At 55.5% G+C, this 13,162-nt stretch overlaps 1 protein-coding gene across 2 annotated transcripts; it reads left to right on the forward strand.

Annotated features, from left to right (window-relative positions):
• Positions 1 to 552: 552 nt before the first annotated feature.
• APBA3 (amyloid beta precursor protein binding family A member 3) lies at positions 553 to 13,078 on the forward strand. 2 transcript variants are annotated; one of them, XM_033200193.1, is made up of 11 exons: positions 553 to 629; positions 1,964 to 2,576; positions 2,665 to 2,704; positions 9,633 to 9,778; positions 9,868 to 9,954; positions 10,049 to 10,210; positions 10,979 to 11,149; positions 11,248 to 11,460; positions 12,409 to 12,528; positions 12,630 to 12,770; positions 12,862 to 13,078. In XM_033200193.1, exons 2-11 carry the CDS (start codon positions 2,001 to 2,003, stop codon positions 12,931 to 12,933), a joined length of 1,728 nt encoding a protein of 575 aa, XP_033056084.1. In that variant the 5' UTR covers positions 553 to 629; positions 1,964 to 2,000; the 3' UTR covers positions 12,934 to 13,078. The 2 variants fall into 2 exon arrangements, with proteins under 2 accessions (XP_033056084.1, XP_033056085.1); XM_033200194.1 differs by having other exon boundaries at positions 565 to 728.
• The last annotated feature ends 84 nt before the right edge of the window (positions 13,079 to 13,162 follow it).

Here is a 13,162-nt window from a genome sequence, read left to right on the forward strand (position 1 = left end):
TAGTATATATTATATATAATATACAAATTAATAATATTTATTTTATATATTCTTTTCCAGCCCTACTGCTAAATCCTTAACCCACTCGATCTAATTTAATCCTCACAATTAGGAGGTAGGTACTATTTTTTCCCCCAGTTTATTAGTGAGGAAACAGACTCAGGGAGGTCAAGTTCCCAGGCCGACCGCAAATCCAGGGTGCACCAACCTGTCTCCCTACTGTGAGCCAAACCGGAAGTCCGTCTTCAACAGGGTTCCCATGCAGCTTCCGATACCTCAAGGTCCCAAGGAAACCACCTCTCACACTTCTTTAATATTTCCCAACCCCACTTTTCCCCATCTGCCATCCTTTGGAATAATGAACACGGCCCCCGGAGCCAGGCAGTGATTATTAACCCTATTTTGCAGGAGAAGAAACAGGTCCTGGGGCCAGCCCGGGCTGTCTGCGGGCAGGGAAGCCTGGGATTCGAACCCGGGCTCCAACACCTGTAGGAGTTCCAGCGCCCCCTCGTGGCGAGGCTGGCTGGGAGAACTACATTTCCCACCAGGTCTCGCGAGACCGCGCATGCTCAGTGGGCCAGGGCGCTGTGCGGATGGAGGAGCCAGCGCCGGGACCCGGAGTCTCCGAGGTGCGCCTTCTGGGGGCGCGGTCTGGGCTATGTCGGGGTCGTACTGGGGGCGCGGGGTCCTGGAGGCTGCGCGGGGCTGAGGCGGCCTCGATTTGGGAAGTGAGTGGCCTCGAGGTGCAGAGTGGCGTCTGAGTCGGCGCTTGAGGTCTTCGGTCTGAGGGCGGACCGGAGTCTGGGCTTGGAGGTGGGTCCCGAAGTCGGGGTCTCAGTCTGGAGTCGATCTTGGGGTAACATTGGAGATTTGGAGACTCGGGTCTGCTTTATGGCGTCTTGGGTCTCTGGTATTAAGTCCAGGGTCCTGGGTCTAAAGTTCTGGATGGAGGTATTGGGGGCTGAGGTCATAGGACTGAGGTCTTGGGTCTGGGGTCTTGGGGACCTGCTTCTGACGAGTCGGTAGAGTCAGGATGTGAGGTCTGGACCTCCAGCCTGAGTTCCGCGTCTCGAGGGAGGAGGACTTGGAAGAACCAGGGCTGGAGTGAACAGACGTCATTAGTTGGGAGAGGTCTGGGATGACACATAGAGGGGCTCGGGAAGCCACTGCCTCACACCTCCCCATTCTGCGCCTCAGTTTCTTCATCTGTAAAATGGGAATCCTAACTTTCTTGTAAGGGTTGTCGAGTATTAAATTATGTGCCCTGTGTGAACAGTACCCGCTAGAGCCTAGCACCGGATAGGCACCCAGGAAACCTCAGGTTTTATGTGTTTTTTTTTTGTTTTTTTTTTTAAGACAGGGCCTCACTCTGTCGCCCAGGCTGGAGTGCGGTGGCACAATCAAGGCTCACTGCAGCCTCTGCCTCCCCTGGCTTAAGTGATCCTCCCACCTCAGCCTCCCAAGTAGCTGGGACTACAGGCATACACCACCACCCCTAGCTAATTTTTTTTTTTTTTTCTTGGAGACAGAGTCTTACTCTGTCGCCCAGCCTAGAGTGCAATGGCGCGATCTCAGCTCACTGCAACCTTCGCCTCCCAGGTTCAAGCGATTTTCCTGCCTCAGCCTCTTGAGTAGCTGGGATTACAGGCGCCCACCACCACACCTGGCTAATTTTTTGTATTTTTAGTAGAGACGGAATTTCACCGTGTTGGTCAGGCTGGTCTCGAACTCCTTGTAATCCATCCGACTTGGCCTCCCAAAGTGCTGGAATTACAGGCATGAGCCACTGTGCCCAGCCTTAATTTTTTGTATTTTTTGTAGAGATAGGGTCTTGCTCTGTTGCCCAGGCTGATCTTGAACTCCTGGGTTCAGTCAGCCCTTTTTGGCCTCCCAAAGTGCTGGGATTACAGGCATGAACCACTGTACCCGGGTGAAACCTCAGCGCTGACTCTCTCTCTTTCAGCTGCTTGAAGATGCCAGCCTAAGCCTGGAGTCCAGGCATGGATTTCCCCACAATTTCCCGATCCCCTTCGGGGCTTCCAGCCATGGACTTGGAGGAGCCCAGGGACATTCTTGTGCCCTCTGAGGATCTCACCCCTCACTGCCAGTGGGACCCTGTGCCAGGAGGCCCTGGCAGCCTGAATCGGATGGAACTTGATGAGTCAAGCATTCAGGAGCTGGTGCAGCAGTTTGAAGCTCTGCCGGGTGATCTGGTGGGCCCATCCCCAGATGGAACCCCCTGTCCCCTACACATTGCCACAGGCCACGGCCTGGCCTCCCAGGAGATCGCTGATGCCCACGGGCTCCTGTCTGCCGAAGCTGGCCGGGATGACCTGCTGAGCCTCTTGCACTGCGAGGAATGCTCACCTTCCCAGCCTGGTCCTGAAGAGCCTCTAGAGCCTGCCCCCCGACTGTTGCAGCCCCCTGAGGACCCAGATGAGGATTCTGACTCCCCAGAATGGGTGGAGGGGGCCTCTGCTGGGCAGGGGGGCAGCAGGAGCTCAAGCAGTTCCCCGGAACCCTGGCTGGAGACGGTGCCTCTAGTCGCACCTGAAGAGCCACCCGCTGGTGCCCAGGTAGTGCCCGCCCCACCCTACACATGTCCTGGACTGCCTGGAACCAAGCGGGGGGACTCAGTCCTGCCCCTCCTCTGTCTTCTTCCAGAGCCCCAAGACCCTGGCTTCCTACCCTGTCCCCCAGGAGGGTGAGTGTCCCGCCCACCCTAGCCTCAGGCACTAAGGCCCCTAGACAGCCAGAATCAGGCTCCTAAAGTCTGGCAACAGTTTGCCAGTAAGGATGAGGTTCTCAGGAGGCTCTGAGGGTGGTTTCGAGCAGATCCCGGCTGGCCAGGGAGAGGAGAGCCAGTCTTGAGAACGGGGTAGAGTGAGAAGGGGGCTGTGGGGCAGCCTTGGCCATTGGCAGCACTCGCTTTTAGAGCCGGGCTTGGCAAATCATCGTCATCGGGCCAGACCCAGCTCACTGCCTGCTCACATAGGTCTTTAGTTAAAGATGGTTTTTGTAGGCTGGGTGCGGTGGCTCACGCCTGTAATCCCAGCACTTTGGGAGGCCGAGACGGGCAGATCACGAGGTCAGGAGATCAAGACCATCCTGGTTGGCCGGGCGCAGTGGCTCAAGCCTGTAATCCCAGCACTTTGGGAGGCCGAGACGGGCGGATCACGAGGTCAGGAGATCGAGACCATCCTGGCTAACACCGTGAAACCCCGTCTCTACTAAAAAAAAAAAAAAAATACAAAAACTAGCCAGGCGAGGTGGCGGGCGCCTGTAGTCCAAGCTCCTCGGGAGGCTGAGGCAGGAGAATGGCGTAAACCCGGGAGGCGGAGCTTGCAGTGAGCTGAGATCCGGCCACTGCACTCCAGCCTGGGCGACAGAGCGAGACTCCGTCTCAAAAAAAAAAAAAAAAAAAAAGACCATCCTGGCTAACACGGTGAAACCCCGTCTCTACTAAAATACAAAAAAATTAGCCGGGCTTGGTGGCGGGCGCCTGTAGTCCCAGCTACTCAGGAGGCTGAGGCAGGAGAATGGCATGAACCCGGGAGGCGGAGCTTGCAGTGAGCCGAGATTGCACCACTGCACTCCAGCCTGGGCGACAGAGTGAGACTCCGTCTCAAAAAAACAAAAACAAAACAAAAAAAAGATGGTTTTTGTGTGTGTTTTTCTTTTAACTTTTTTTTTGATGACTTCTGTTTTCCAGGCTGGAGTGCAGTGGCTTGATCTCAGCTCACTGCAACCTCCATCTCCCAGGTTCAAGTGATCCTCCCACTGCAGTTTCCCAAATAGCTGAGACTACAGGTGCATGCCACCATGCCCAGCTAATTTTATTTTGTATTTATTTGGGTCGAGATGGGGTTTCACCATGTTGCCCAAGCTGTTTTCAAACCCCTGAGCTCAAGCGATCTGCCTGCCTTGGCCTCCCAGAGTGCTGGGATTACAGGCGTGAGCCACCGTGCCTGGGTGGCCTTTGCATTTTTAATTGAAAGAAGAATACTATTTTTTTTTTTTTTGAGTCAGAGTCTGTCGCCCAGGCTGGAGTGCAGTAGTGCGATCCTGGCTCACTGCAACCTCCGCCTCCTGGGTTCCAGCAATTTTTCTGCCTCAGCCTCCCAAGTAGCTGGGATTACAGGCACCTGACACCACGCCCAGCTAATTTGTGTGTTTTTAGTAGAGATGGGGTTTCATTGTGTTGGCCAGGCTAGTCTCAAACTCTGGACCTCAAGTGATCCGGCCGCCTTGGCCTCCCAAAGTGCTGGGATTACAGGCGTGAGCCACTGCACCTGGCCGAAGAATACTATTTCTTCACGTGAAAATGATATGCTAGGCTGGATATGGTGGCTCACACCTGTAATCCCGGCTCTTTGGGAGGCTGAGGCGGGAGGATTGCTTGAGCCCAGGAGTTGGAGACCGGCTGGGGCAACATAGCAAGACCCCATCTCTACAAAAAAATGTTTAAAATTAGCTGGGCGTGGCAGTGCACGCCTGTAGTCCCAGCTACTCAGGAGGCTGAGGTGAAAGAAATTCTTGGCCGGGCGCAGTGGCTCAAGCCTGTAATCCCAGCACTTTGGGAGGCCGAGATGGGCGGATCACGAGGTCAGGAGATCGAGACCATCCTGGCTAACACGGTGAAACCCCGTCTCTACTAAAAAATACAAAAAAAAAAACTAGCCGGGCGAGGTGGCGGGCGCCTGTAGTCCCAGCTACTCCGGAGGCTGAGGCAGGAGAATGGCGTAAACCCGGGAGGCAGAGCTTGCAGTGAGCTGAGATCCGGCCACTGCACTCCAGCCCGGGCAAGAGCGAGACTCCGTCTCAAAAAAAAAAAAAAAAAAGAAGGCCGGGCGCGGTGGCTCAAGCCTGTAATCCCAGCACTTTGGGAGGCCGAGACGGGCGGATCACGAGGTCAGGAGATCGAAACCATCCTGGCTAACACGGTGAAACCCCGTCTCTACTAAAAAATACAAAAAACTAGCCGGGCGAGGTGGCAGCGCCTGTAGTCCCAGCTACTCGGGAGGCTGAGGCAGGAGAATGGTGTGAACCCGGAAGGCGGAGCTCGCAGTGAGCTGAGATCTGGCCACTGCACTCCAGCCTGGGTGACAGAGCGAGACTCCGTCTCAAAAAAAAAAAAAAAAAAAAAAAAAGAAAGAAATTCTTGAGCCCAGGGAGTTGAGACTGCGGTGAGCTGAGATCATGCCAATGCACTACGCAGCCAAAGCAACAGAGCGAGACCTTATCTCAAAAATAAAAAAATGCAATTCAAATTTTAGTGTGCATAAGCCGGGGATGGTGGCTCATGCCTATAATCCCAGCACTTTGGGAGGTCGAGGCAGGCGGATCACAAGGTCAGGAGTTTGAGACCAGCCTGGCCAACATTGGTGAAACCCCGTCTCTACTAAAAATGCAAAAATTAGCCAGGCGTGGTGGTGCGCGCCTGTAATCCCAGCTACTCAGGAGGCTGAGGCAGGAGAATCACATAAACCTGGGAGACAGAGGCTGCAATGAGCCGAGATTGCGCCATCGCACTACAGCCTGGGCAGTAGCGTGAGACTCCGTCTCAAAAAATAATAATAATAGTAACAAATTTCAGTGTATATAAATAAAGTTTTATTGGTACACATCACGCTTGGTCATTCATGTGTTGTCCATGGCTGCTCTGCTGTTAGAATGGCAGAGCTGAGTAACTGTAGCAGAGACCTTGTGACCTACAGGGCTGAAAATATTTACTCTTAGGCCCCTTACAGAAAATATTTGCCAATGGCTGCCCTAAAAGCATGGGAAGAACAATTTCTGGCCCTCTGGAATGTTCTAGACTTTTTTTTCAGTGACGTACTCTCAGCTCACTGCAGCCTCTGCCGCCCAGGTTCAAGTGATTCTCCTACTTCAGCCTCCTGAGTAGCTGAGATTACAGGTGTCTGCCACCATGCCCGGCTAATTTTTGTATTTTTAGTAGAGATGGGGTTTCACCATTTTGGTCAGTCTGGTCTCGAACTCCTGACCTTGTGATCCACCTGCCTCGGCTTCCCAAAATCCTGGGATTACAGGTATGAGCCACCACGCCCAGCCTGTGTTCTAGACTTTCCTAAGAATATAGGTCAGATATTAAGTTCTGGCCAGGAAGGGTGGCTCACATCTGTAATCCCAACACTTTGGGAGGCCAGAATGGGAGGATCGATTGAGCCCAGGAGTTTGAGACCAGCCTGGGCAACACAGCAACACCCTGTCTCTACAAAAATAAAATCCCCCCCCAAAAATTAGCTGGGCACATGGCATGGGTCTGTAATCCCAGCTATTAGGGAGGCTGATGTGGGAGGATTACTTGAGCCCAGGAATTGAAGACCAGCCTGGGCAACACAGCAAAACCCTGTCTCTACAAAAATAAAATCCACCCCCCCCCCCCGCAAAAATTAGCCAGGCGCGTGGCATGGGTCTGTAATCCCAGCTACTTGGGAGGCTGAGATGGGACGATCACTTGAGGCTGCAGTGAGCCAAGATTGTGTCTCTGCACTCCAGCCTGGGTGACACAGGGAGACCACGTCTCAAAAAAAAAAAAAGCAGTTCTGTGGTTGTAGAGAGAAGAACTGGTTTGAACCTATAGCTCTAAGAAGGTTCTAGAATCATGAGCAGAGCTGCGATGCCTTGGGAGTTCCCGGGCTTGGCGTTTTGCCTGTGTTTCTAGGTTCAAGGAGTCTGGGCTGATGAGAATATGCTCAGAATTGGTGAACAGAGCCATCTGCTTCTACTCAAGACTGGAAAATTCTAGAACCATGGAGGGAATCGTTATCTGGTGTTCTAGAACCCTGGGCAGAGCTGTCCAATTATAGTGTAATCAGAAAGTTCTAGATGGAAGTATAATAGAAATATAATGTGAGCCATATATGATTTAAAATTTTATAATTATCCACATTAAAAAATTAAAAACAGATGAAATAACTTTTTTTTTTTTTAACTGAGACGGAGTCTCTCTGTGTCACTCAGGCTGGAGTGCAGTGGCTCAATCTCAGCTCACCGCAGCCTCCGTCTCCCAGGTTCAAGCGATTCTTTCGCCTTAGCCTCCTGAGTAGCTGAGACTATAGGCGTATGCCACTTTATCTGGCTAAGAAATTAACTTAATAACATTTTTTTTTTTTTTTTTTTTGAGACGGAGTCTCGCGCTGTCACCCAGGCTGGAGTGCTGTGGCCGGATCTCAGCTCACTGCAAGCTCCGCCTCCCGGGTTCACGCCATTCTCCTGCCTCAGCCTCCTGAGTAGCTGGGACTACAGGCGCCGCCACCTCGCCCGGCTAGTTTTTTGTAGTTTTTAGTAGAGACGGGGTTTCACCATGTTAGTCAGGATGGTCTCGATCTCCTGACCTTGTGATCCGCCCGTCTCGGCCTCCCAAAGTGCTAGGATTACAGGCTTGAGCCACCGCGCCCGGTAATAACATTTTAATTAAGCTAACATATTTAAAATATTTCCACATATAATCCATATTTTTAAAGTACTTTTTTATTTTTTTGAGACACGGTCTCACCCTGTTGCCCAGGCCGGAGTGCAGTGGCATGATCTCGGCTCACTGCAACCTCTGCCTCCCGGGTTTAAGTGATTCTCCTTCCTCAGCCTCCCAAGTAGCTGGGATTACAGGCCCCCACCACCACGCCCGGCTAATTTTGGTATTTTTAGTAGAGACAGGGTTTCACCATGTTGGCCAGGCTGGTCTCAAACTCCTGACCTCAGGTGATCCGCCCGCCTTGGCCTCCCAAAGTGTTGGGATTACAGGTGTGAACCACTACGCCTGGCCTTAAATTACTTTTCTGCAGGCTCATCTTCAATATCTAGTGTATATTTTCTATTTACGTCTCTATTCAGATGAGCCACATTTCAAGTCTGTGACAGATAGATGTGCCTGGTGCTACACACTGAATGGTGCATCTGTAGAACCCTAGAGTGGAGCTCTTATTCCAGAATGCTTAGATCATGAAATCACAACAGTGGGCAGAACCGACTGTGGTGGAGGATGAATTTCACTGAGGGATGTCCAGAACTGGGCCCTCCGTCTGTGGTTCTAAACCAAACAGCAGTAGTTACTACGTAGAACGTTCTAGAGCCACCGGCAGAGCTGTCTGGCTTTAGGTAGCTCAGGGAATTCTAGAACCATGGGATTCAAGCTTCTTTTTTCCCCCTTTTTGTTTTTGGAGACGGAATCCTGCCCTGTTGCCCAGGCTGGTGTGCAGTGGCACGATCTCTCTCGGCTCACTGCAACCTCCACCTCCTGGGTTCAAGTGCTTCTCCTGCCTCAGCTTTCAAGTAGCTGGGATTACAGGCATGCACCACCACGTCCAGCTAATTTTTGTATTTTTAGTAGAGACAAGGTTTTGTCATGTTGGCCAGGCTGGTCTCGAACTCCTGACCTCAGGTGATCCACCCGTCTCAGCCTCCCAAAATGCTGGGATGACAGGCGTGAGCTACCACGCCCGGCCAGGAGTAAAGCTTTATGTAGTTCTGGGCTGGGTTGGGAGTATTCTAGAACTGTTCTGGAATTCTCCTGGAACAGAATTGTTTGTTCCTCGACTGGTCAGGTAATTCTTAGAATCACTGGTGTAGCCAAGGTGTGAACTACTGAAGGAGATTCTAGAACCACAGGGAGAGCTACCTGACGCCATTGTGATTAAGATGTTCAGGACTCACGAAGTCTGATTCTAGAGGGATAATAAGTTTCTAGAACTCCTGACAGAATTGTTATGAGACCTGTCAGAGAATTCTGGAATCAAGGGTCAGAACCAACTGGGGTTCTTGACAGTATGGGAATTTTTTAGACAGGCAGCCAGTTCTCTCTCTATTCTAGGCAGTTCTACAACCCAGGCCCAGAGCAGACTGCTATCCTGGGCTGACTGGAGACAGTTCTAGAACAGTGGGCAATGCTGGCCAGTTCTAGATTGATTGAGGGAACTCCAGAATGAAGAAGCAGAGGTCCGCTGTGGTTCTGAATGTTGTGGAGGTTTAGCAATAGGAATGGGGGGTGGGGCGCGGTGGCTCATGCCTGTCATCCCAGCACTTTAGGAGGCCAAGGCGGGTGGATCACTTGAGGTCAGGAGTTTGAGACCAGCCTGGCCAACATGGCGAAACCTCATCTCTACTAAAAATGCAAAAATTAGCCAGGCATGGTGGTGGGCGCCTGTAATCCCCGTTACTCATGAGGCTGAGGCAGGAGAATCATTTGAACTTGGGAGGCAGAGGTTGCAGTGAGCCGAGATCACACCACTGAGCTCCAGTCTGGGCGATAGCGAGACTCTCAAAAAATGTGGGAGTGGGACTGTCTGGTTCTGGCCCGATCCTGGAATTCTGGGGACACGGGGTGAAGGTATCTGTGGGTGCTAGATCTGGCTTTGAATCCAGCCATGGCCTGGACTCACTGGCTTTCCTGCCTGCGAGTCCTTGCGGGATGGACAGAAGGTTCTAGACCTGTGAGGGCCAGGCTGCTTGGATGGTTCTAGATTCTAGAACAGTGGGCTGTGCTTCCTGGCTGGGGAGTGCTAAGCCACCAGCTAGAACACTGTGTCTCCCGACCATCTCGGAGAGTACAGCCCTGGGGCAGAGCCCGTGGGAGTGGGCCCCTGAGGGCCGACCCTCTCCACTGTCACCCTCAGTGCCCGGTCCCTGTGACCATGAAGACCTCCTGGATGGTGTCATATTTGGGGCCAGGTACCTGGGTTCCACCCAGCTCATATCAGAACGGAACCCTCCCACCAGCACACGCATGGCCCAGGCCCGGGAGGCCATGGACCGCGTCAAGGTGAGGGGGCGGCCGGGGGCAGGCGGGCAGGCGGGTGGGCTGCGGGTTGGGTCTGTGGGGGCCTCCACCTCCCACGCCGCCCCCCACAGGCCCCCGACGGGGAGACCCAGCCCATGACGGAGGTGGACCTGTTCGTCTCCACCAAAAGGATCAAGGTCTTGACAGCAGACTCCCAGGTACAGGGCAGGGACCTGGCCTCAGGGATGTAGGTGGGGTGATCGAGCCTGGCAAGGCCCCCCAGCCCACCCAGGCTGCCTCTCCCGCTCCCAGGAGGCCATGATGGACCATGCCCTGCATACTATCTCCTACATAGCCGACATCGGCTGCGTGCTGGTGCTGATGGCGCGGCGGCGGCTGGCGCGGAGGCCGGCCCCCCAGGACCACGGCCGTCGCCTGTACAAGATGCTCTGCCATGTGTTCCACGCGGAGGACGTGAGCAGCCAGGCCGCGGGGCCACCCTCCTGAGGCCCTCCTCACGGCAACTGTTACCCGCCTTGCTGGGCCATGCGTTTAGCCTCCCTCCCATAAGCTTATTTTTTTAATTCTTTTTTTTGGGACAGGGTCTCCCTGTCACCCAGGCCGGAGTGCAGTGGCACGATCGTAGTTCACTGCAGCCTCTGCCCCCTACCAGGCTCAAGCGATCCTCCCACTTCAGCCCCCCTAGTAGCTGGGACCACAGGGTGTCACCATGCCTGGCTAATTTTTGGATTTCAGGGTCTCGCTCTGTTGCCCAGGTGAACATAGAGTCTCAAACTCCTGGGCTCAAGTGATCCACCCACCTCGGCCTCCCAAAGTGCTGGGATTACTGGCGTGAGCTACCGTGCCCATCCTCCCATAAGCCTCCACGACTCTCAGCTGTCTCCCTGAAACCTCGCCCACTCCTGGGCTGTCCCTGCCACCCATCAGGCCCCGGGCCCCCTGGCTGGGTCTCTGGTAGCTTTTCCCACAGCCCATGCTCAGGGAGCTGCCTCCCTCATCGTCGCCCCAGCCCGGGGCTGCCCGTACCCTTCCTTCTCCCTGTAGATTCCCCAAGATCCGGCTGTCTCTCCACCTCCCCCAAAGCCCCAGGGCAGGCGGCTGTGTCCTGGGACTCTCACCCCAGGTGGGGACAGGAGGGCTCAGCTCTGAGGACCCTGGGGACTTCGGGGACCTGGAGGAGGTGGGTGGGACACCCCAGGGACGTGCCACCCCTCCCCGCAGGCCCAGCTCATTGCCCAGGCCATCGGCCAGGCCTTCGCCGCCGCCTACAGCCAGTTCCTGCAGGAAAGCGGTATCGACCCCAGCCAGGTGGGCATGCAGCCGAGCCTAGGCGCCGGCCACCTCCACAACGGGGACCTGGACCACTTCTCCAACAGCGACAATTGCCGGGAGGTGAGTGAGGCGCTGGGCAGCCCCCACTTGGCCCCTGCCCACCTGTGCACCTGCACCAGGCCCTGCCAAGCAGCCTCCGCGCCCCCTCTCTGTCCCAGGTGCTCCTCGAGAAGCAGCGAGGGGAGGGCCTGGGCGTGGCCCTGGTGGAGTCGGGCTGGGGCTCCCTGCTGCCCACAGCTGTCATCGCCAACCTGCTGCACGGGGGGCCCGCTGAGCGCTCGGGAGCCCTCAGCATCGGGGACCGCCTGACCGCCATCAATGGGACCAGCCTGGTGGGGCTGCCTCTGGCTGCGTGCCAGGCCGCCGTCCGCGTGAGTTTCCTGGAGTAGCGGGGCCCCCACGCTCCCAGGAAGGGGAACTGAGTCCCAGAGAGGTCTCTTCCCTGGCCAGGTCTCTCCAGGCCAGCCGGGAGGGACAAAGTCTAACTTTTAAGTCCTGCCCATTCGTGTGCCCTTGGGGAAACTGAGGCCTGGAGAAGGGAGGCCGCTTGTCCAGGGCACCTCCCTAGAACCAGAGCCAGGATGGAAATGCGGGTGGCCCAGCGCCAGGGCTGGGCGGCTCTCTCTCTAACAAGAGACTGCGATTTCTAGGGGGGTTTGTTTGTTTGAGACAAGATCTTACTGTCTTGCCCAGGCTGGGGTGTAGTGGTGCACCTGTGGCTCACTGCAGCCTTGACCTCCTGGGCTCAAGCAATTCTCCTGCCTCAGCCTCCCAAGTAGCTGGGACCACAGGTGTGCACCACCACGTCAAGCTAATTGTTTTACTTTTTGTAGAGATGGGGTCTCACTGTGTTGGCCAGGCTGGTCTTGAACTCCTGCCCTTAAGTGACCCACCTGCCTTGGCCTCCCACAGTGCTGGGATTACAGGCGTGAGCCACTGCGCCTGGCCATGTTTTTGAGTCTTAACCTTTGTTGTTCAGATGGGGAAACTGAGGCCCAGAGATAGGGAGGGACGTGCCCCCGTCAGAGGGATGAGGCCACAGTCCGTGCAGCCTCTTACAGACGCTTGCAGCCTGCCTGGAGAGCCCGGCTGTCGGCTTGGCTTTTGGCCATAAGGAAGCAATATGGCTCGGGTCACACAGCTTCGACCCCAAGCCCACCGGGCCCGAGTCTGTTCTCCACCACATCTGAGGGGTCTTCCAGAATTGAGCCCCTGGACTCCAGGTCTCTGGTTTGAGAGGGTAAACTGAGGCCCAGAGGGGGCTACAGCCTGCCAGGCTGTCCGGCAGCTGAGTGAGGCCAATGGCTCCCGCCCTGCAGGAGACGAAGTCGCAGACGTCAGTGACACTCAGCATCGTCCACTGCCCGCCCGTCACCACCGCCATCATCCACCGGCCCCACACTCGTGAGCAGCTGGGCTTCTGCGTGGAGGACGGCATCGTGAGGCCCCGACCCCTGGCCCGCGGTGGGAGGTAGGGCGGCCCTGAGCACGGCCCCTGAGCAGCCCCCACCTCTTTCCCATCCCCCCTTTCCTCCCCCAGATCTGCAGCCTTCTCCGTGGCGGCATTGCCGAGCGCGGGGGCATCCGCGTGGGCCACCGCATCATTGAGATCAATGGGCAGAGCGTGGTGGCCACGCCACACGCCCGCATCATCGAGCTGCTCACCGAGGCCTACGGCGAGGTGTGCAGGTGGTAGGTGGTGGCCAGGGGCGCCCCCATGTCCCCCACAAGCCCAGGCCTACCCTGAGCCCCATTCCGCCTCCACTCCCCAGGTACATATCAAGACGATGCCAGCCGCCACATACCGCCTCCTTACAGGCCAGGAGCAGCCCGTGTACCTGTGACTACCATGTCCCTCGCCTGCCACTGTGCCTTCGCCTCCGTGGCCCCGGAGCCCCCTCCTGGGCCTGCCTTGGCTGGCCAGGACCCCAGCGGGAATTGGTCCTGTATGATTCCCTAATATAAAAACAGTAAAAGCTTATGCAAGCGGCACGGTCTCGGATCAGGGTCTACAAGACCGAGGAAGGTGAGCCCGGGGCTTGGCCCTCTCACCACCTTGTCCTTCCCGGAAGC

The sequence above is a fragment of the Trachypithecus francoisi genome, unplaced genomic scaffold, assembly GCF_009764315.1.
Source record: "Trachypithecus francoisi isolate TF-2019V2 unplaced genomic scaffold, Tfra_2.0 Lachesis_group5, whole genome shotgun sequence".
NCBI classification, from domain to species: domain Eukaryota; kingdom Metazoa; phylum Chordata; class Mammalia; order Primates; family Cercopithecidae; genus Trachypithecus; species Trachypithecus francoisi.

Excerpts from the sequence above, each read along its gene's own strand:
- APBA3 (XM_033200193.1), top strand. The coding sequence starts at position 2,001 with ATGGATTTCCCCACAATTTCCCGATCCCCTTCGGGGCTTCCAGCCATG. Across the intron at positions 12,529-12,629 it reads TCTGCGTGGAGGACGGCATC|ATCTGCAGCCTTCTCCGTGG; the intron begins GTGAGGCCCCGA and ends TTCCTCCCCCAG. Across the intron at positions 12,771-12,861 it reads TCACCGAGGCCTACGGCGAG|GTACATATCAAGACGATGCC; the intron begins GTGTGCAGGTGG and ends TCCACTCCCCAG.